This window comes from Sinohyriopsis cumingii, chromosome 6, assembly GCF_028554795.1.
Source record: "Sinohyriopsis cumingii isolate HCF-2022 chromosome 6, ASM2855479v2, whole genome shotgun sequence".
NCBI classification, from domain to species: Eukaryota; Metazoa; Mollusca; class Bivalvia; order Unionida; family Unionidae; genus Sinohyriopsis; species Sinohyriopsis cumingii.
In genome coordinates this window covers 25,763,596-25,785,471 of record NC_142966.1, presented here as the reverse complement: position 1 = coordinate 25,785,471, position 21,876 = coordinate 25,763,596, and the positions used below count along the sequence as shown (strand labels likewise).

Here is a 21,876-nt window from a genome sequence, read left to right as displayed (position 1 = left end):
CTTTACCACTTTCTTGTGCTTCTTCTTATTAAACTTGATACTGTGTGTACATAGTTTAAAATTCCTTTAAAAGAAACAAGAAAGCAATTCCTTTTTTAGTCAGACAGCCATTATGTTTTGAATGCAATTCTGAGATATTTAAATTAGAGGGAGCTACAATTTGTTCAAACAGAAAATTTCGCAAATAACATGCGCGAAATTACAATTTTGCATTTCTTATATATTGCATGCAAATCTATTATTTATTTTTGACACATCTCCCATTACTCAATTTGACAATCAAATATAATTGCATATCACTCAACAGCTCTTTTCTAAGCAGCGAACAAAGCAAACTTTATACATTTTAAAGTACGATACTGATCTGTTTTCACCATCAGGATAATTATTTTCTTGTTCCCCTATTTTAGAATACAATGTGTTTTAAATATCTGCAAGTCTCTCTACAACGAATGGATGCAAAACAAGTTTGACTTGAAAGATAGTACATATGGTATGATTTTTCTTCACGACGTAGCTCAAATAATAAATGCAACGCTAGTAAAATCGATATTGATATGAAATAGTCGAGGAAGATTTAAAGCACGATGTACGCTAGTAAAGGTTAACTATTATATGTCTTAGAAGTGTCCGTTTTAGTGTCTTATCATCACCTGATGTTGTCTAATACAAGCTAAAATATTCAGGTCTTGTACATATTACATCTTCGTGAATATATTACATAAAGTTCACTGTTTGTTTCTCAGAAAATAAACATTTTGTATTTTCTAAATCCAAAATTTGGGCTCTTTTGCCAATTTTGTACGTGCTCTGTATTTGTTTCATAGGCACGACCTTGATGTGTCTTATTGTTTATCAATGTTGATGGTTTGGTCTCTAACATAACTTTCTCTACAGATCTATTTCATTTAATCAGCCCTCGAAACAAACATGCAACATAACGTTTTGAACCAAATAAGGAAGATGCTTCTCTCGCTCAGTAACATATTCAGAATAGATTTTATGTTATCTTCACGTAGAGTGATTGATGTAACATATCATGCTTCTGAACCTCGTTGCATGAACTTGAATCATTGATACTTGCTAAAATAGACGATGCTATAACGTGTACAATACTATCTTATACAGACGAAAGTTACACAGCAATGATTCATTTGTAATACAAATACCAGAATTACATGTAGAGTGTTATTGGAACGAGTTATTGATAACAATAACCGTAATGTACAGCATTAAAATGCATTTCGCAAAAACTGGTGCTAAAGTAGATTTAGGGGAAAGACAGCATACAAGAAGTTCGACAACGCATAACGCTATATAAATCAAGATGGTAGAGGAGTGCCGGTCATATTAGTATGGGCAAAACAACAACAAAAAAAAAAAAAAAAAAAAAAACCACAACATTTAATCGGTGTCACATATTGGGAATAGCATATAACGCAACATCTCTCTGGAAACGATTTTGTTACCCAGACAAAATATTCAGGTTCAAAATCACTTTGAGATACTAATAAATGTCAGAACTAATCCGCTTTGATACACATGTACCAGAAGCGGACAATTTGTAATCAACGACTACCACATACACCATTCAAACTTGATAACTTCCATTTACATTAAATGTAAAATCTATACAATTTATTGTTATACATTACGAAAGGAACATATTGCAAAGTTTAAAAGACTAGGTTGCCATGTAATCAAATGCAGCGAAATAAGATGTCGGAATCAATGTCATATTATAGAAGAGCATGAAGTTGGATATCATAGTTGCCAGTGAAAAATCGAAAGGATACAACGCCAGTTAGAGAAAACTTATCATTAGTTGAAAGGTTGTAACAACAATTTAATAAAATGATTTTAACAATATGTGTGATATAGCCACTGCAATTGGAATGATACTCACATATGTTGTTTTGGGCATGGTAAAATTGCTAAATGATTTACTGAGAGGATGGTGTCGGAGGCACTGCTTCATCAGGTGGCAATGCTGATTTATTTATTTACAATATAATTCAAAACTAGTGGTACTTGTTTGCTTGAGTTCATCTTTATTAGATGTAGTTCAAATCAGCTTCTTAAATGCAATTGTTATACCTTTTGTATCATCCTTCTAGGAAATTGTGTAATTTACATTGACATTTTGTCACATTTTAAACTGACTATCTTCCCTCTATATTTAATTATGTAGTTTGCTTCATCAATTCATAGAAAGGGCATACAATTTCGACTAAAATAATTTCGAAGTGTAGGTGACCCCGTCTTAGAAATGCATATATATGATGAACATGCTGTACATAAATACATTGCTCGAGTTTTAAATTTATCTTTTAAGATATTCTTTTAGAATAGTTTCAATTCCATGTTTCACAGTTGTTTGTCTATTTACACGCATACACACAAGACAAACCATAGATTATGCTTATTGGACAGCATCTAATGCACGATTTCTGCTATCAAAACGTCATCGAGGTCTAGAACGTCCCTATTGAACAGATACTCTCACATGCATAAGAGATATATATACATTTATTTACTAATGTAATCAGTTAATGCTAAGGTTAGGTTTGCTTCAATATCATCAACTCTTTTTACGAAAGCTCCCCATGCGGCGGGTAATTATCAGCTTTTTCAGTGAAATACATTCTTCTCAAATATAAACTGCTAGCAAAAGCGGGAAAGATTGAACTCATTATGCAATATAAGTTTATATTAGTGAAATTCAGTAATTATAAATCAATGTCAGCATAGTCATTATTATCGATGCCAGGGGATATATGTTGCTCCGTCGGTTGCTCATCTTTCATCGCAATGGTGTCTCCATCCTCATACACCTGAAAATTATATTAAATAGCATTCGTCACTTTCAGTTAAAATGGATTCGGAATAATTCAGAAGCGTAACTCGAATTTGATTGGAGCATGATTTTTCAACAGGAACGAAATTATTTTTAGATGACTTATTTTTATTAGTAAATAACAATAGAGATAACAGTTAACATGAGATAGACGTCCTCTACACTAACAGTTAATACAGTTTATATACTCACAGATAATGGTCTGAAAAGATACTTGAAATAAAGAAAACATTAAATGGCAAATATGAGAATAATTATTTCAAATGCATAGGATGGGTGTTACTGATCATAGTTTCAAAAGTAAATATGAGAGACTTCAGTGGTAGAAGCAAATATTAGTAATTTTTCGACAATGACCATGGTTTGCAGTACATTTTTCATTACATATTGTCGAGAATACATAAGCAGCCACCTGTTTATTGAAGAATATGTCATTAACTAATTCTACAATCCAGCATTGGAAATACATTTTAACTGCATTCAACTACAAGAATAAATACTATATGCAACATAAAAATATCAAACGAGTTATATATATATATATATATATATATGTATATATATATATATATATATATATATATATATATATATATATATATATATATATATATATATATATATATATATATATATATATATATATATATATATATATATATATATATATATATATATATATGGATCTAATTTCTAACTAGTGTAACATAGCATATGTTTAATTTTCTAAAAATGTACATTATAATACAAAATTAAAAATGAAATGAATACAATCAAGCCTGATCACTATAGTAGTCAAATACTTGTACTTAGATATTTTGGCGTCGGTTTCAATTTCTGTGTGCATAGTTAATCTAGCAAGATTCGTGCAATTCTTCTCTCTACTACAATTCTGAATATATCAAATAGAATTACGATGAAATATCTGAACCTTTATTCATAGCGTGGAGGGGTACAGTAAGTTTACAGTTTGCGTCATATTCCAGTATTTAGTATAATTGCTTATTTTTGCTCGCACAGTCGAGAAGCAAACTTAAAATAATAACACTACCAAGACAATATAGTTTAGTGCAAGCATACTCTCGATAGAACTGTATCTATAAGAGCCTGAAGTCAAGTTAGTACAATTCACTGCTTTACGTGAAGTTACATTCTACTAGGAAGCAAATTACCACCATTTTAATTTAGGTATCACATTTATAATCTCGATAAAAATAATGAAGCATTAACGTTTATAGCAAAGGCCTCTCACATATTTGCGTTTTCTCACTTGTGACTGTTTAGGCATGAAAATGGTGTCATATGTCCTTACCTTATCACTTTTTACTGATCTCACATTAATAACATCTTCATCTGTTTCATATTCATCGTTATCGTTAGTTCCACAGACAAACACATTCAACGGGCGAAGATTTACTATTAAGATAATTTAAAAGATTTATCTGACGAAGTGTCTTTATCAAAATATTCCAATTGAAAAGAACAAGCTGAAAAGTAATTGTATGCCTTGAAGGTCGGTTGATTTGAATATGTATATTTTATCTATAAATATATCATTAGTTCGGGAGTCATGAACTTGAGTGTGGAATAAACTTACATTGGGTTGATACTTTTAATATAGTTCATCTTAGATTCTTAATTATGTTAAAGTGAAATATACTTGGAAAGGCAAATTCTGCTATTTTCTGCATTACAAATAATATTCATACCTACCGTGACTTGACATGGTCTTATTTGTGGTCGGTACATGCACTATGTCATCATCTTTGAAAACCTTGTCAATTTCAACGTTGCGTTTAAGGTCGACAAGCTCGTATCCATCCTCGCACAGGCTGGCTCCTATACCGGCAAAATGTGTTAAATAGTAAATGTGTTCCAAATTGGTAGAATTAATAAATGTGCATGTGTAGTATTGTACTGAATATCCATATTTTTGTAACTTTTGTTTATTCCTGTAAATTGAAGTGGTCATCTTTAAATAAGATTCATGTTAGGTGCACCTACTATTGTTATAAAGTTAAAAATGCACATTGTTAAGTTGGGGGATGTTTCAGTTTCTAAACGGCACACATATAGACAAGGCGTAAACTCAAACAAGACGGACCCTGTAAAAGGAAATAATGATCAAAGACTAAGTGACATACACATACCAGTATTCCTTGATGACGGTTGTGACTGCTTCTTGACTTTCGCATACAAAGATTTAAAATTGTGCAACACCGGACTTCTTACGTATCTGTCCGAGATATCATTGCAATTATTATGGTATACGCCGTCTTCCGTTGCCATCAAGGTCAAAACAGATGGACTCGAATCCAAACTGTCATCGTCTGTGTTTTCGATATATCCTACAGATACATTATCATTAGACCTTTTACTTGATTCGCTACAGTTAACCACATTATTTAGTCCTGGTTTGTCATTCTCCAGTTCTGACAGCGAATAAGTGTTGTTGCATGCAAGACTGAAAGCGGCCGAGGTTGATGGAAGGTCTGCATAGGGAAGATCAAATATCGCATTTGGAAGTGAGGTCAGTTGAGGCAGTAAACGACCTGTCCTTCCGTCCAATGTAGGATGTATCAGTAGAGGTTTTCTTATTGTGGAAGGTGTTGCAAATGAAGCTGTTTCACATCTCTCGATGATAAGACGCTCCACTGTAAAAGCGACAAGCAAAATTAAAAACTTTGAAAACATAACAGGGTGACAATGTTGACTACTAACGTTAAAGCGTTACGTTCACTGTAGACGGATCATTGTAGGCATCACTATACTCTTTGGACCAATATGCTTTTATTGCATCTGTTTTAGTTCGTTACAATATCATTCATATTTGTATCTGACTTTTCTTGGAAATGTGTTCACCGGTGTAAATATTACCTTGATTAATTATATACTGCATTTCACTAACCGAAGAAGAAACAGTATTGTTTTTATTATACATATCAAACTTACCTCAGAATCGAAGCTTACAAGATCAAAATAACTCTGCAGGACTACCTGATTATGCTCCGACCACACAGCAAGTGTAAGTCAGCAATACATCACATTGGGTTTATCACAATTGACGAAGAAGTAAGCAGAAATACATCAGAGACGTCAGAGGCTTAGTGTCTTGAGCAAAATATTAATATCCTTATCCGAAATGAAATTATGTTTTCATTTATCAATTCTAACTCACAATTAGCTTGTTTCTATTACTTCAGGGATATCCTCTGTTGGGATATGCAATCAAGTATATCAAGGCATTTTTGGAAATCTTATATTCATTCCTGGAGCAATATTAGGATATATTCTACAAATGTGCAAAAAAATGAAAATTATCTCTCATATACGTTTATGTAGGTATTATGTGGACCATTCCTTAAAGATCACTTTAATGTCAGGTTATTTAATTAACATTTTTGAAACTATGAAATTCGTGCTATTTACAAAACGGTAAGGGTATATGTTGATATGAATTGTTTGTAAAATTTACATTTGTCATAGAAAGTGAAGCTATAAGACAAATAAAAAATACAATTGTAAGTACAAAATAAAAACGGATAAAAGGAAAGAGGTATTGATGGGTACAGAGATAATAGGAATATTGTTCAACACTGACATCATCTAGCTGATAGTGTATAACGTATGACAAATGATGAATAATACTCGTACTACCTGCTTCCAAACGACGGCCATTCTTGCGTTGAATCCATATCAAACATCCAGTCATCACAATGATAAAAATGCCCGATCCGGTAGCGACAGGTATGACGTAGATAAGTACTATAATATACATGTATTATGCAGAAATCTCAAAACCCGAAATACTCGAAGGTATATATAAATTATCCAAATGTATTTTGTTAGTGTCAATATTTCTGCATCATACTTTATAAAGTTGTAATTGATCATATACTTCTACTTTCTGAAAAAGAACCTTCGCGATATATAAGTACAATATATGATAATTATATGTTATTTTGTCTGAATAAATCAGAAATCTCGAGATGTAACCTGATTTAAATTGATGGAACATATATTAGTTGTAACTCTTGCAGGCGATTATATTGCGTTAGATCAGATAATACATGAATATTTCAAATAAGTAATCAGAAAAGCAAGACAAGTTCAGTTCTGCTCACTGATATTGATTTTTTTAAAACTATTTCCAAACAGAGAGCGGGTCACGAGATATATGGTCGATGTAGGTTCCAATATCCACGCACAGGACGCACACAATTCAAACTAATTCAAACTTTCTTTGACTTCACACCATTATACGTGTACATTAGTTGGATTGTTACCAAATTACCAATAATAATATACAATTTATATTTTATTAATATTTTTTAAATGTAACAATGAATGAAAAGAAAATAGTATTCTATAACTGATATGGACTGTTCTATTAGGTTTCAGTTTGTTGATTTTAAGTGGTAAATTCTTGTCGATAAATTGAACACTTCATTTTCATAGCACCGTGACCGGTAGTTACTAACGGCACGGCCCATTAATTTTACAATATTTTACATACACTTTATTCATTATGTTACCGCCACTAACATCAATCTAAGTAAGTTCGCCAAGACGTACGATATTTAAGTAGGAAAATTATTCCATAAATAATGAAAATAATAATAAACATCAGAAACACGAGCGATATCCTACAGCCCTACTTTATATTACAATTCTTAGTGCCTTACCTTTGCCCAACACAAAGGTGGGTGGTGATGAAGTCCGGCATTGTCATTTTTCCATCCAGTCATTGAATTATAATGTCCCTCTACGAGACATTTATGTATACAATGCAAAGGACTTTAATGTTATCCATTGCAAATAAAGATGGTAATTGACACACACACACACACACACATATATATCCCTTGAACGATGATATATCATGCAGCTGCTTTTAAGACACAAGTCAGTATTGTGTATCCGATTATACAGGTACAAGCATTTTAATAAAAACAGTAATTTTATAAAGGGTTATACATTTGACTATGAACAATGTTACGAAATTATAAAACCAAAGAGTAAACACTTAAGTATAGACAAGAGCGCAAACTATAGATGAAGTACTAAATTCGTTCTTCGTAAGGGGAGTAAGAAGAACCAGGCCAATCAAAGTGAAAAGAAAACAGAACGGTAAAGACAAATACAAGTAAAATGATCAGCGGATTGTTGCATATTGTATTCGCGAAATCGGAAATTTTTATTCACCGTACTAGTATCTTCATTCTCATTAAATGACACTCAAAAGCAAAAGCACTTGTCGAAAAGGTTATGCATTTGAATTTATAATGCTCATGAAAAATGCATTCACTGTGAAATACGCTCTGTTTGAGTATTGTACCTGCTTCAAGCGTGACATTTTCTTCCGTTTGAGCTGAAATAATACAATAAATCAAATGTTATAAATAGGCGGACATTTTATCTCAGGCGATTCAATTGTGCAGATGGCTATCATTGGGCTGCAGATCAGAAGTGCACATAATTATATTGTGGTTTAATCACCAGAGTTAAAGGTAGGCTCATTTTTTAAAGGAAATGTGCCTATATATCCGATACTTCATATAATAGGTCATTAGGTAATACTTGCGTGTTTAGAAATTTTAATTTACAAGGACCCATGGCTAAATTATACCATATAAATATATATATATATATATATATATATATATATATATATATATATATATATATATATATATATATATATATATATATATATATATATATATATATAACGAAAAAGATATGTTTATAACCATATAATCCACATAACTTTGAATCTCGGTATGAGATGTGAATGACGCTTCATAATGATTGCCGCAAAAATCATCCTCTCTAAATGTCCGTCTGTATTTTTCTCATTATGTTGAATCTCTCAAGACAAAAAACTTTTATAGTATAACACGTTTTCGTTGTGATTGGAGCTCTGTATGTAGTGATAAAAGAAAACATTACGATCAATATAATTTTTTCATCTTTCAACGTGAATTTGGTTTCGTGTTGCTTCGGTCTTAAATGGTATACTTTGTTTGCAAATGTATTCCATCATACATTCATGCCATAACAGTGTATATGGCAATGTTTCAAATGCTATGCATAAATATCTTGTTTGTCTACTTTTTGTCCGTAGTTGAACGTTTCTGATGACATTTTTGCATACCTGGCTCGTGTCATGATTGCAATTAGTAAACAAGATGTTTACTAAAAGTTACGTTCAAGGCCTAACCTTGTTTAAGAATTAGTATAAATAACAATATTAGTTTTCCAAAACATACTATAGCGTCTGAGGTCAAGTATGTCGAAAAGTATGTGTATCTAGAGTGATTTAGTAAATAAATAATATTCAATCTTAAGATCAGTCGCTGTAATACTTATTTAATTATCACAGTTTATATCTGAGTTCACATATAATTGTATAACGACATTTTTTTAAAAATCATTCATTGGAAAAACATCTTCACTGATCTTAAAAGAAGTAACTGAAAAAGCATAACCTTCATTGTTAGGAAAATTGAACAAATAATTTATTTCCCTGAAATGCAAAGCGAACATTTACTAGGAATTTATAATGTTGTGAATCAAATTCCAAATGATCATAAATGTTATTTTACAAATCCAAAACTATAGAGTTTCCGAATGAATACCATTATTGAATTTCATGAAGTGCCGATAGTCTTGCTGTTTGACTATGACATAATCCAGAAGGTCCTTGAATAAGTTCGATCTAATCGCTAAATAATTAGCTGGTCCTAAAAGTCAATGGCCATTTTGCAATTACAATGAATATTTTAAACAAAGGATTTCTCTCAAATTAAATATGCACAAAAATATCAATGACCCTAGAGCTGAACTTCAAAATGAAATGAATCATCTTATTAATTTCAAACATATGTACATTCCTCCTCGTCCTACGTTTTAAAAGTATTTTCTGAAAGGGCTCCATCATCTTTATGTGCAATTGCCCCAAATTGTAAACACAGTCGTTTTAGTTTTCGAAGATCATCCTTAAGGCTTGTTTTTGGATTCGGACCCACGTAAACAAGGTGTGCTTACTAACAGGAAAAAATGCAGCTAAGTAGGAAAACTCTATCCTAAATAATATTCAAATATCAAGGAGACAAAACATATTAACCATAATCACTTTCAGATATAAACACTTGTGCTTAAACGCATGAATCTAGACCTGCGTGTATTGCGTAGTTGAAACTGACCTGCATTTTTCATCTTATCATACTCATATGGTGTTTCAAGGAATACCCATGTCTTTGCTACCAACCGTATAATATCTAATGCATACATCACCATTATATAAATTAATAACTGAGAGACTATTAATGTAAATCAATAAGTGAAATAAGTCTTTAAATATGTGCACAACTGTGTCGGAATTGTTGCCTAGTTTCACTGTAATTCCATCTACAATGAGTGCAGAAACTAGTTTCAAAGTTTGCTAGATACATACAGAATGGTATTTTCTAAACGATAAATGACTATGAGAAGTGCAAGCTAAGTGAAGTTGCGAATCTGTTTAAGAAATAGGGGGTTGACCTGTTTTCCTATCAGTCATTTTATCTCTCTTATGGATAGCGGTGCATCTCCATGTCAAAATGTACATATTGTATGGTATACCATTGCTAATATTTTTGTTGTGCGCGTGTGTTTCTCTGTGTGTGTGTGTGTGTGTGTGTGTGTGTGTGTGTGTATTTTCATATTGCCCTTGAGCAGTTCAGAAGAAAAATAACTTTTTTCAAACTAGATTACCAATCTTTTGAGTCAAATATATCCGTGTTTTTTTTTTTTTTCTTTCTTCTTTTGTTTTGCCTCCATTTTCGTTCACTGCATCTCTAATTGTAAAAAAGCGCTTACAACGATTCTGATGCATTAGGTTTAATCTCATTTCATGCTTTATAATCGTTGCAATTCTCGGAAGACATTATAAACGTGTTTCTATGTATAACAAATGCCTGAAACGCTACATGATAAATTGGAAAGGGAAAAATAGTTATATTCCTTTGTATGTATAAACTACTTTATTTTTACGTAGAACCTTATTGTGTGGTCTCACTGATCTTAGCCGACCGTACGAAACTCTCCGTGGAACTTGTATATAGTGTAACAATGATCAGTGTGATATATTAGTAGATTGTACCTAACTAAACAAGATCGTATGATATTTGTAATAACATAATTACAATATGTAAGTGTATTTTAATAGCTCGATAATAACAAATAGTTGTCTTATTTTGTCTTTAAAATCCGGTGAACTTTAAGGTGAAAATCTATTACCTGGTTGCAATGAACTAGATGGACCATATGAACTATTCCTTAGGTTCTCACTAGATGTTGTATATTGTGTAAACGTGCCTCGTGCGCTTGTAGTCACGATATCTGTAAATAAAGGTTAAGAAAATAAAGAAATTTCGCATGTGCATGTGGTAAATGATAGAATGAAACATAAACACACATCAGTATATGTAGCTAAGGAAGAAAATCTTCTGAACATAACAGTAAATATATCCTTTCTAAGTTCTCATTATTATATAGCAAACATATTGGTTGCCAATTCTCATGCACTATGCGCTATAACATACATATTTGACAATCATATACACAAATCACTTTAGCATAGATGGCAGTTAAGTAAGGATCCTATAATGGTTCAAAGAAAGTCATGTAAATATTATCAAAGCAACTATTGCTATAAAAACTCGTGTGCTTGTTTCTAACGTTCTGAAACAAGTTGAAGAAGTTTCGAGTCTGAAAGAATCAATTACAGAAATAGTTCAGTAACCTAACAGTTTAAAATAAAAATGTGGTGATCAAGACAATAATTATTTATTTAGCGTGAAGAGATCAATGACTTCATTAAATAAAATCGCAAATGGTACAGTGCTTCAATTCTCAGATACACTCATATGATTGAGATATTAGAAATTTACCTTGTACTATGATTGGCAAAGAGTCGTAAATTAAGTATATAATTATTGCACAAAGTTTAGGAAAGTAGATGTGTGAGGAATGTTTAATTTCGTACAAATAAGGAAACAGTTCTGTGACAATATAGACGATTATGTACTTCACGATGAATTGCCACTTGTGTCGACTAAAGTTTAAATCATGACACAAATTGTCTAGAAATAACAAAGACAAAATGTATATTCTAACGATTTTTCTTATTGAACTGCTTACGTTTATAAATGACCTTCTATAAGTGTCTGTCTATCTCAAAACCGAATATTCCTGGGAATGTAAAAATCATTAGCTTGGAATGATTTGTGGGATATAGATTTGTTCAGAAAGATTTAAATTTGTGCAGATTCATTATTTCCGGTTAGAAAGGCTGAACGCATATATCCATATCTGAATATATATTAAATCATAATGCAAAAATGAATGTGATCAAGCTAACAAGTCGTGTATGTTTGTAACTAAAGGTGAGCTGAACTCCGTATTCGATGCAGCAGAAAATATTACTTTATTATATAACATGTAAAAGAAATTGTAAAATGATTATGATGAAAATATTCCCGTATCTTTGTCCGCCTGTATCTACCTATCAACTACAGTCAAATCATTCAGGAACAAGTCTAATATATGTTCGTTTAGATAGTAGTTCTGTGTGCATTTAAAGTAAAGTCAATGATGTGGTTTCGGTCTTAAATGGTGTCAGTGAGTTTACATATGTTTCCATCACAAATCCATGCAATCATCATGTATATTAAAATTCATTAAAGATTGGGCACTACAAAATAGAGCAATTATGTGTCTTTTATGAAGATTGAACGTGCGAGAAAAATGGCGAATCAACTATGAATATGATCCTAATGTGAAGGGCGTTGGTAAGTGATTGTCCGACTGCAACTTAAATGGGCTTTCATTAACAGTAGCTGTAAAAGCTCTTACTAGATCCAGAACAAAACTCCTCTTAGATGATAACCCTCAGCTGGAACATAAATGTGTTTGATTAAGATTATTATCCAATCTGGATTAGGCTTGGTGTGATCACTTTTACATTTATGTATTTAGCAAGATGCATGCATGTCTGAACGAGAAGCTGGAAAACCGATTTCAAAAGCAACCTTTTCCAAACTATCCTCAGAGCAAGAATGAATCTGTTACAGGAATTAATTTTTGTAATACTTTTAAGTAGCCGAATTTGTACTCGCTTGAAAGCACTAATCAAAGAATATGTTATGATCGATATCCAGCAATTTCGAAATAACAACAATAATGTTTCCTTTCTTGTAATGATCACACGTATCATTATTAGTGCTATTATTATTATTATTATTATTATTATTATTATTATTATTATTATTTGTATTATTATTGTTATTATTATTTTTATTATTATTATTATTATTATTATTTTCAATATATTTGTAAAATAAACGATTTTTTTGCAACATCTCACTGTCAGATCAAAGATAATGTTTTGGAAGAAAAGCTACGTTGGCTAATTAATACAGAGAATATAAAAATTCCTTTAGCCTGTAGGTAAACCATAATCTCTTTGAACTATAAATACTGATACCAAATATTGCGTTGTTGACCAGACATGGCGAAGTTGAAATTGAGCTGCATTGCAACTTTATCCTATCACCCATATTCTATGTAGTTTCAACTAATCGACACGCCTTTCTATATTATCCTTATATCATGTAAAGCAGACGTCATTGGTAATATAAATTAATAATAGAAAGACTATTTTAAATATGTGCAGAAGAGTGTCAGAATTTGTTGCTAAATAAGACTTCAGTTCGAACGATAATGAGTTTATAAAGATTTTTAGGATTTAGAGAGATACGTACAAATTTACACCTAGTAAGGTAGTTTCTGAAAGATACATATGTATGAGAAGTAGACGCTATGTGCATTTCAGTACCTGTTTCAAATATTGACGTTTGATCGATTCTAATATCACCCGAGGTTTTATCTAAATATACAGATCTGACAAAGATTTCATCGAAAGGCGAAGCTTTATCTAATTAAATTTTGAATCAGGCGAAACATCATTGAAATATAATGAGATTGAAAATTTCAACATGAGTAAAGTTTCGCAAATATCTAGAAATATCAGGACGGAGATTATTGTTTACTGTACTAGTGTTAAGACGTTGGTGATAATGATGACTTTGATGGTTGCGATCATATAGTGATTTGAGAGCAGACATTGCTAACGATAATGACGGAGTGCTTTACAGAAAGAGACAAGCTGTTAGCAGGAACACATTATCACATCTTAGGCATTTCTCTATTTGCTTGCGATAAATATATAGAAGGAAATAAAGCGAAGCCGTCGAATTTACAGTTATTTGTTCGTTTGCAATACAGTTAGGGCCATCAAATACAAAGACTAGGTTTAGAATGTTGTCACTGTTTTGGACTCTGCCATGTCGGAAATGCTTATTCTGGAAACATAACTGAATGTCACTCAAAGCTTGCGACTATGATGCTAAGAGCACATACCTAGACCTTTAGGCCTGCGACACAGAAACCGGAACTGATGATCCTCTGAAGAATGTCAATATTACTCAATCACCATTCCTGTTTTCTAGCACAAGGACGATATCGTAAGCAGACATCATCCGTAAGATAAATTAGTAAATCAGTTTATGTTGCAAACACTTTCATAGTTTAAAATTTGGAAATAGTTTTCTTAAATGTATTCGATGCCTAGTAAACGAAAGTACCTTTGCAATGCCACTCATTACTGTACCAACATCTGATATACCATACCAACGTTGCAATAAAGTTTGCTGATAATCACTTTGTCTTTTTCTTGACATTGGTCCGCTGTCTGGTCATTCTTCAAAACGATAATGAAAAGGCAAACGTTGGACCAATCTATCTGAGTGGTTGTATGATCGATGTTGCAACATTAGTTGCGTTACTTTGGTTTTGTTCAATCACGAATATCAAACATATTGTCATTCATTACCCTATGCATTGGGTCAATGTTGGTCACGCCAATACCAATGGGTCTCCAGTGTAGATACAACATGACTATTTTACCCTATGACGGGTTAACCTTGGTTCGAATGGTCATCAACCAAGGGAAACATTGTACCGGCATTGAGTATAGATTCATTAGCAGTGAATCAGCGATGGAACTATATGCTATCCCAAAATAATTCAATACTGGTCCAAAGTAGATGAACTATTGTGGTCAATGCTTTGGAAGAGTGAACCTCACCAATAGCCATTGACCTGATCACGACAAGTGTAAGATATTAAGGTAGAAGTTGCTGCATCTTGACCGGATGTATATCTTAATGTAAGAGTATGAAAATGTCCAAAATTAGGTCCTCTCTTCTGTTTCATATCAATAGTCATTGTTTTCGACCTTCGTCTTCCTTTTATGTTCGCGAGAATATCTTCCCTTTCCCAATCTGTTTTAAAAGACAATTTAGTCTTATATATTGTTTTTATTCGTTCGTGTTTTTTATGTAATTTTGCATTGCACGTGACTTTATCTGTGCATCGATATCGTATTGTTAGACGGGGCTAAAACAGCTTCTGCTGTAGAACGATTACTAGTATTTCGTGCATTATAATTATTGTGTGTCTGAAAGGAGATGACATAAACAACTGGTAGCAGGATCTGTTAGTGTTACTTTGTTTTTATCAACTACTTTGGGTAATAACTTACAACCAGGGATCAGTGAACTTAGATGATCATGCTGCGTTTGAGCATGATAAATTGGTAAGAAGAAGCATTTTGTTTAGATTCACTTCATAAACTACTTTTTATGCAGGCAGAAACTTACCCTGTGCACTTAAGTTACTTCGTTGACTATATGAACCTTTGGATATACTCTCAGTATATAGTGTAACAATACTCGATGTGCTTCTATTGGTAGTGCCTGTAATTGATAGGTAACAAAACAAAGTCATATGGTATATGTTCATAATAGGATCAACTTGATTGATCACTCGAACTAATCGGATAGTCACTGGAGAGTGCAAATAGTGTAACAATCCTCTTTGTGCTTGTAGTCAGCATATGTAGATACAAGTTACGTGATGAAATGGATATGACAAATTTATGCTTAATTTAGAATAAAGTATTCAAACAAATCTATTTGTGCAGATATATGGTAATTACATAAAACCAAAATTGAATTTAATTTAGCAGTTTTCAATATTATACAGTAATTATATTTTGAATAAATTTATCTATGAAAAATGTATTTCGTTTCGATTCATTATTTCATACTTAAAAGTTTGAAAGTGATTATATCTGCTGACCGCATCGCATGGCAGCAGAAAAAATCCTTATGTCTGGGCAAATGCATCATTGATCAATCCAGACAAAATAATTGCAAAGATAGAAAATGCAGAAAGAGATGATACTGTATATGCAAATATCAATATTAAATGTTTACAATAGTCAGCCTAACAATTCCCACACTTTTGTGCTCACTCTCCAGTCTCGCTCTGTACGTGTATGTCTGTGTGTGTGTGTGTGTCAATACGATACGATTACAATTGTCTAAGAACAATATTTTGCACCTTTTCATTGCATGTAAAGACAATATTTTATATCAGTACTCATTTCCACGTAAAGGAATATATATGTTGCAATATATATATATATATATATATATATATATATATATATATATATATATATATATATATATATATATATATGCGTTGCAGTGAAACATTTACATAGACTGCAATTGGATGATCAATAAAAGGCTGGTCATCCATATGAAATTTTGATGTACATATTCAGCAATCTTAATGACAATAAATAATTTGTATCGAATGTGAAGACAGTCGAGAAAATATTTATTAATGCTGTTTGGTGTATTATGTGAGTCACTATTTGTTGAAGGTCGTTTTATGAGAAAGAGCGAACATAATGCACATACATTTCTATTGTTTCCTAGGGTTTACTAGTCTGGGAGAAGATGAATTTAATCCTTGTCAATTTTATAGTTAGAAGAAAACCCTTCCACTTAAAATATAGAAGTCAATGCAAATATGACTCAGACTATTGTATACTGTATATTTACTAAATACTTTAGCTATATGTTTTAGAAACTTTATTCCAATCTTTTTTTAAATTCGGTTTATTCGAAGGGAGACAACAAGTCTCTAATGACCTAGACAACATTTTACGCCTTAGAAATATTTGGTTTTCCCTTCCAATCAAATTGTGTTGATACTATTTCTTATATTACTATTTTGTAATTTCATCCCTCGTCAACAACTCTTTAACCAAACAGATGACAAATAAAACAGTCACAATTTTTAATAAATTCTAAGTATTTCGGTATTAGGTGCCATAACTAATAAATCCATTGTGGCCATTTCATCATAATATAAAACAAGTTATACAATCGATTTTCATGAGTGGTGGCTATGAATCCCTTTATAGTTTAAGTAATTTACAACATAATTGTGGAGGCTTTTCAACGCTGAGATATACATATTGGTCGCGATATCTTTCTTTACTGCATTAAAAAAAATCACGAAGATAAAGTTATTGCCTTTGGATTCACCTTTGCGGTCTTTTATTGAATAATCAAGCATGCAGAAAAGTGATGAATTGGATAGACATTTTGTGTGCCGCAAACAGGAATCGGCTGTGAAAAATGCCTATTATGTATGTATAGCATCGCATGATAAGAAATGTATGGTTTAGCTTGTGTCAATACTCCTTTGTTCACTAAAGCCGATCGTTATCTTGCGGGATAGAAAATATTACTATTACTTCTTTATTATAAGAGACAGTGTTACCTTCCACAATCAATATTTTCTCGCCTGGTATTATATTTCCATGTTGGGTTTCGATCGTGTAGATACCTGTATCCGACATGCTAACATTTAACAACGTGAATGACATGTAGCATCTCGACGAGTCCCCGCTGTATAACAAACGATTATGAAAAGTACTCCTTATCGTTGAATTATTCGATTGTTGCAACACCATCATTACTCCCTCTTTGGGATGAATGACCCGTACTGCTCGGTTCATCCCTTGTTGACTGTACCACCAGCCTATCGTCACGTTTTCGCCAACCATAGTGGTTATAGGCTTGTCTAGATAAAGGAAAACAAATATACATACACACTCGAAATGAATAACCTACAGTTTTTAACAGACGATACGTAAAGTAGCACATAGTAGGCTTCCAGTTGACAAATACTTCTGTTTTGTCATGGCGCACGATTAATGTAACAGACACTATGATATGGAATAATTTACTTTAAATTAAAATTGAATATTTGGGGTAGAAAGTATCTTTATTTAACTACCAAAATAATATTTCAACTGAGACTATAATGTTCATAATTGCTTTTTGGTTTGATAAAGAGAGCCAGAAGAGTTATTTTAACGGATTCTGACAGCTGTAAAAATCTAATTAACAATATACTCTTGTGTAGATAGTATGTATTTCACTAACATGAGGGAACTTGGTGTTTGTATGCTAATTTAATAGTACAATACCTGTGATGTTTATAAAGCATCGCATACTGGAGCCTTTATAGTCGTACAAGACTTTGTATAACCCAGTATCCCTCTGTGTAACGTTCAGAATTTCAATGCTGTATATGTTCCTCTTTTTGTCTTCTGTACACTTCAGTCGCCCATAGAGATGTCCTTGTATATTTAGAGAACATATAGAGTCAATCATCGCTGAAGTTGCAACGACTTCTTCATAGTAGGTTAAAGTAAGGAAAAACATATCTGACCTGTTAAGTTCCATGATGGTCATGTTCTCTCCAACATTGCCTGTCTTCATATCGCCATGATCTGGCAAAAATAAGTTCTAGAACTAAGGTTTGTAATATCTCTCTCTCTCTCACACACATAAACATGCATAAACAGGCACTTGCTGGTCCGATGTATTATAAATATTTCAATTGCACATTAAAGGTCAGTAAAGATATATATATATATATATATATATATATATATATATATATATATATATATATATATATAATGTCACTTTGCCATGAGTGATGAAATTGAATATGCAAGATATCAAGCGTAACAATTTTCTAAACACGGGATAATGAAATATCGGACAATGATTTTGATTTAAACAATTATTACATTAGGCAGTAATGTAACTGCCTCAGGCATGTATGTAATGGGATTTGCATAACGCTAATACATTTCCCACAAACGTTTGGTCTGAGTTAACTATTATCGGCTGATGATAAAAGATCTTGAGCTATATTTAGTTTGAACGTAAGGTATTTTATCTAACTATTCTAGTGTCTAGTGAAAGTATTTTTGTTTTAAAATTCATCATAAATAAATGTGGAGTAATATAATCATTGAAAACTAACAAACCATACCAAATTTAATGTTGTTGACGCGAATAGCACACATATTCATATAAAGTGGTATTGAAAATACAATCTCTAATATCCCAAGTCTCATTGTAACATATATTAGTATCCACATACAACAATTATCAATGATTTTGTACTTCCACAAACAGCAGGACTAGCTATAATAACAACTCTGAGCGTATCTTAAAAGCATGGATCGATCAATATATATGGGACCTATGTAAAGCAATCTTGAAACAGTAGAGATTTCTACTATTATAATGTAAAATAAATGTTCGTAGAAAGATATGTACAATAATTTAAACATGTTATTTACATCTTGTTATGTTCGTGTAATATAAATAAGACTAACTATTTGGCATTGGAAACATGCGCAAGTACCATGTTCAGGATATTTTGTTGCAAAAATATTCACGTGCTAAAATATATTCGATTTCTTCGCAGAAGGTGCAGACCTTTTACTCAAGAAACATACTACTGAATATCTGTCTTACCAAAAACGTTTAACTGGAAATTCCATTTGCCCTCCTGTCTTTGGAATATATCATTTGAAGTTTCGTTGATAATTTCCTGTATGTGATAGAGACCTTCGTCATTTCTGCTCAAATTGCATAGCAGTAAGGAGAGGTGCCTTGTAATATCATTGCGTTTCAGTATCAATCGATTTCTCGAATCGTCGACCATGTTGTCATGGCTTCCATTGAAAGAGATGTACATAAGAGTTTCATTTTCCTTTGCAATCGTAATGTACAATGTGGTTCCATTGTATGGCCATGTTCTAATAACAATTGCATCCCCAGCTGCGGTGTTTAGGATGTCCTTAGCGATAGCGATGGTACTTACTATAAGTAAAATCGGCCTTGTAAATTAAAGCAACATCAACAAAGCTACTACAACTACGACTACGACTACTAATAATACTACTACTACTGCTACTACTAATAATAATTCTAATACTACTACTGACATTAATAATAATAATACATTGTAATTATAATATTAATTATATTATTATTATTATTATTATTATAATTACTATTTATTAAAGGTTGACTGTAATGAACATCACGTATATAGTTTTAACTCAACGCATGTATTATGTATGAAACTATAATAAGACAAGTAAACAATAATTCGAAATTAAACAAGATAATGATGAAGACTGGCAATTACCATATCACACTTGACCTCTTTAAGTCTTTCTCGTGCATATATAGTGTGCTTATTGTAAGTAAAATTGGCTTTGTTAGTACTAATGCATGCACTACAACTAATAATACTTGTACTGCTACTAATACAGCAACTACTAATAATACTGCGACTAATCTTATATTAATACTACTACTGCTACTACTACTACTACTACTACTACTACTACTACTACTACTACTACGAAGAAGAAGAAGAAGAAGAAGAAGAAGAAGAAATAAGAAAAAGAAGAAAAGAAGCATAATCGAGAGAAGAAAGAGAATATATAGAAGGACATACGAGGTTGTAGTTATTATAAATAGTTTATGCATCACTTATTACTGCCAAATGTGTCATTTTAGCTCATGATCTAACAACACATATCTCATGAATGTCAATATATACCGATAAAAGTATGATTTAAGATGAACTAAAATCATGATTACTGGTGTGTCATATAACCTTTGACCTACGATTAGATATGGACACTCAAAATGTTAAATTGATTTTATTATATAACGTGCGAGAAAGGATTTATAAGACTTATTCTGCATTAGATCGTATTAATTCTTATTAAATCAGCCAGGAAGTTACTACAGTTTGGGTTTCAATAGTCATTATATAAATAATATATATATCGTTGGCGATCAAAGAAGATTGAAGTTGTATTAAATAAAATATGTAAACAAAATTTAGTACACAGATCATTTAAAATAATCCCAATGACACATTTCATTAGTGTCACAAAACGAAAGCCTTGACTTGATGATATATAACAAGGATTGTAATATAAGATGAATTTACTTTTGTGAAATGAATGTCTATGCTCCGTTTGCTCCTAAGTAAAAGGATAGCATACACAGAAGAAAGTAACGAAAGCTCTTAAAGCTTAACCTAAATGACATTAGCTATTTTGAGCTAAAGTGAAACATAAATTGTCCTGATGCAATTATTAAAAATTAGTATCGCACCTATTCCTTCAACCACAGTGAGAGAGCAACTAAGGTATATCCACAATTTCCAAATTATCATTTCTGAAGATCACGAATACTTTAATACATTTTCCTACAACGTTCTCTTGTTTTTTATCTGAAAGCCTTCTGGCTGATTAATATATTTACTCACTTTAGGCTGTGTAAAAATAGTAAATTGCTTGGTCGACGTTGTGGATTGAGTCATCAACGTTATTATAAACCAATAGTGACTTATCAAAACTAACAACGAATCACTTTGACATCTGATAAAATGTACGGCCAATAGTTGATGGGATGCCACAAAAAAGAATAAAAAAGTAAAATAAAAACAAAAAGTATGCAATTTGAAGATATACTTTATTCAAATTTACACTTTCTCTCTGGACCTTTGGATAGGCCTTGATTTGAACTTGTCGATCCTTATTGTGTCTTTCCGTTATCGATGTGTTAGAAATACCAAATTAAAACAAACTGCATAACAATTCAAGTTCGTATATATGTGTTGATTGAATGTTGGAAAGGAAGATAAAATAGATT

At 31.9% G+C, this 21,876-nt stretch overlaps 1 protein-coding gene and 1 long non-coding RNA gene across 2 annotated transcripts; both read right to left on the bottom strand.

The window, feature by feature from the left end:
• Positions 1-1,428: 1,428 nt before the first annotated feature.
• LOC149796520 (uncharacterized) lies at positions 1,429-4,697 on the bottom strand. Its single transcript, XR_016421442.1, has 3 exons — positions 4,571-4,697; positions 4,170-4,273; positions 1,429-2,834 (listed from the first exon to the last, which is right to left on the bottom strand). It is a non-coding gene; the product is annotated as an uncharacterized LOC149796520 (long non-coding RNA).
• Positions 4,698-4,981: 284 nt separating this feature from the next.
• Positions 4,982-21,441, bottom strand: LOC149796519 (uncharacterized). The gene is made up of 9 exons (XM_089960623.1): positions 21,337-21,441; positions 19,672-20,019; positions 18,321-18,626; positions 17,609-17,911; positions 15,625-15,720; positions 11,141-11,242; positions 8,196-8,228; positions 6,515-6,622; positions 4,982-5,511 (listed from the first exon to the last, which is right to left on the bottom strand). The coding sequence occupies exons 1-9, from the start codon at positions 21,395-21,397 to the stop codon at positions 4,982-4,984; spliced, it is 1,887 nt and encodes a 628-aa protein (XP_089816749.1). The 5' UTR covers positions 21,398-21,441.
• Positions 21,442-21,876: the final 435 nt, after the last annotated feature.

What these genes read in the sequence shown, in the direction of transcription:
- LOC149796519 (XM_089960623.1), bottom strand. Translation starts at nt 21,397, where the DNA reads ATGATAATTTGGAAATTGTGGATATACCTTAGTTGCTCTCTCACTGTG. An exon ending in GAAAATATTGATTGTGGAAG is followed by an intron (nt 15,721 to 17,608) that starts GTAACACTGTCT and finishes TATCAATTACAG; the next exon opens with GCACTACCAATAGAAGCACA. An exon ending in AAATGTCACGCTTGAAGCAG is followed by an intron (nt 6,623 to 8,195) that starts GTACAATACTCA and finishes TGTATATTATAG; the next exon opens with TACTTATCTACGTCATACCT.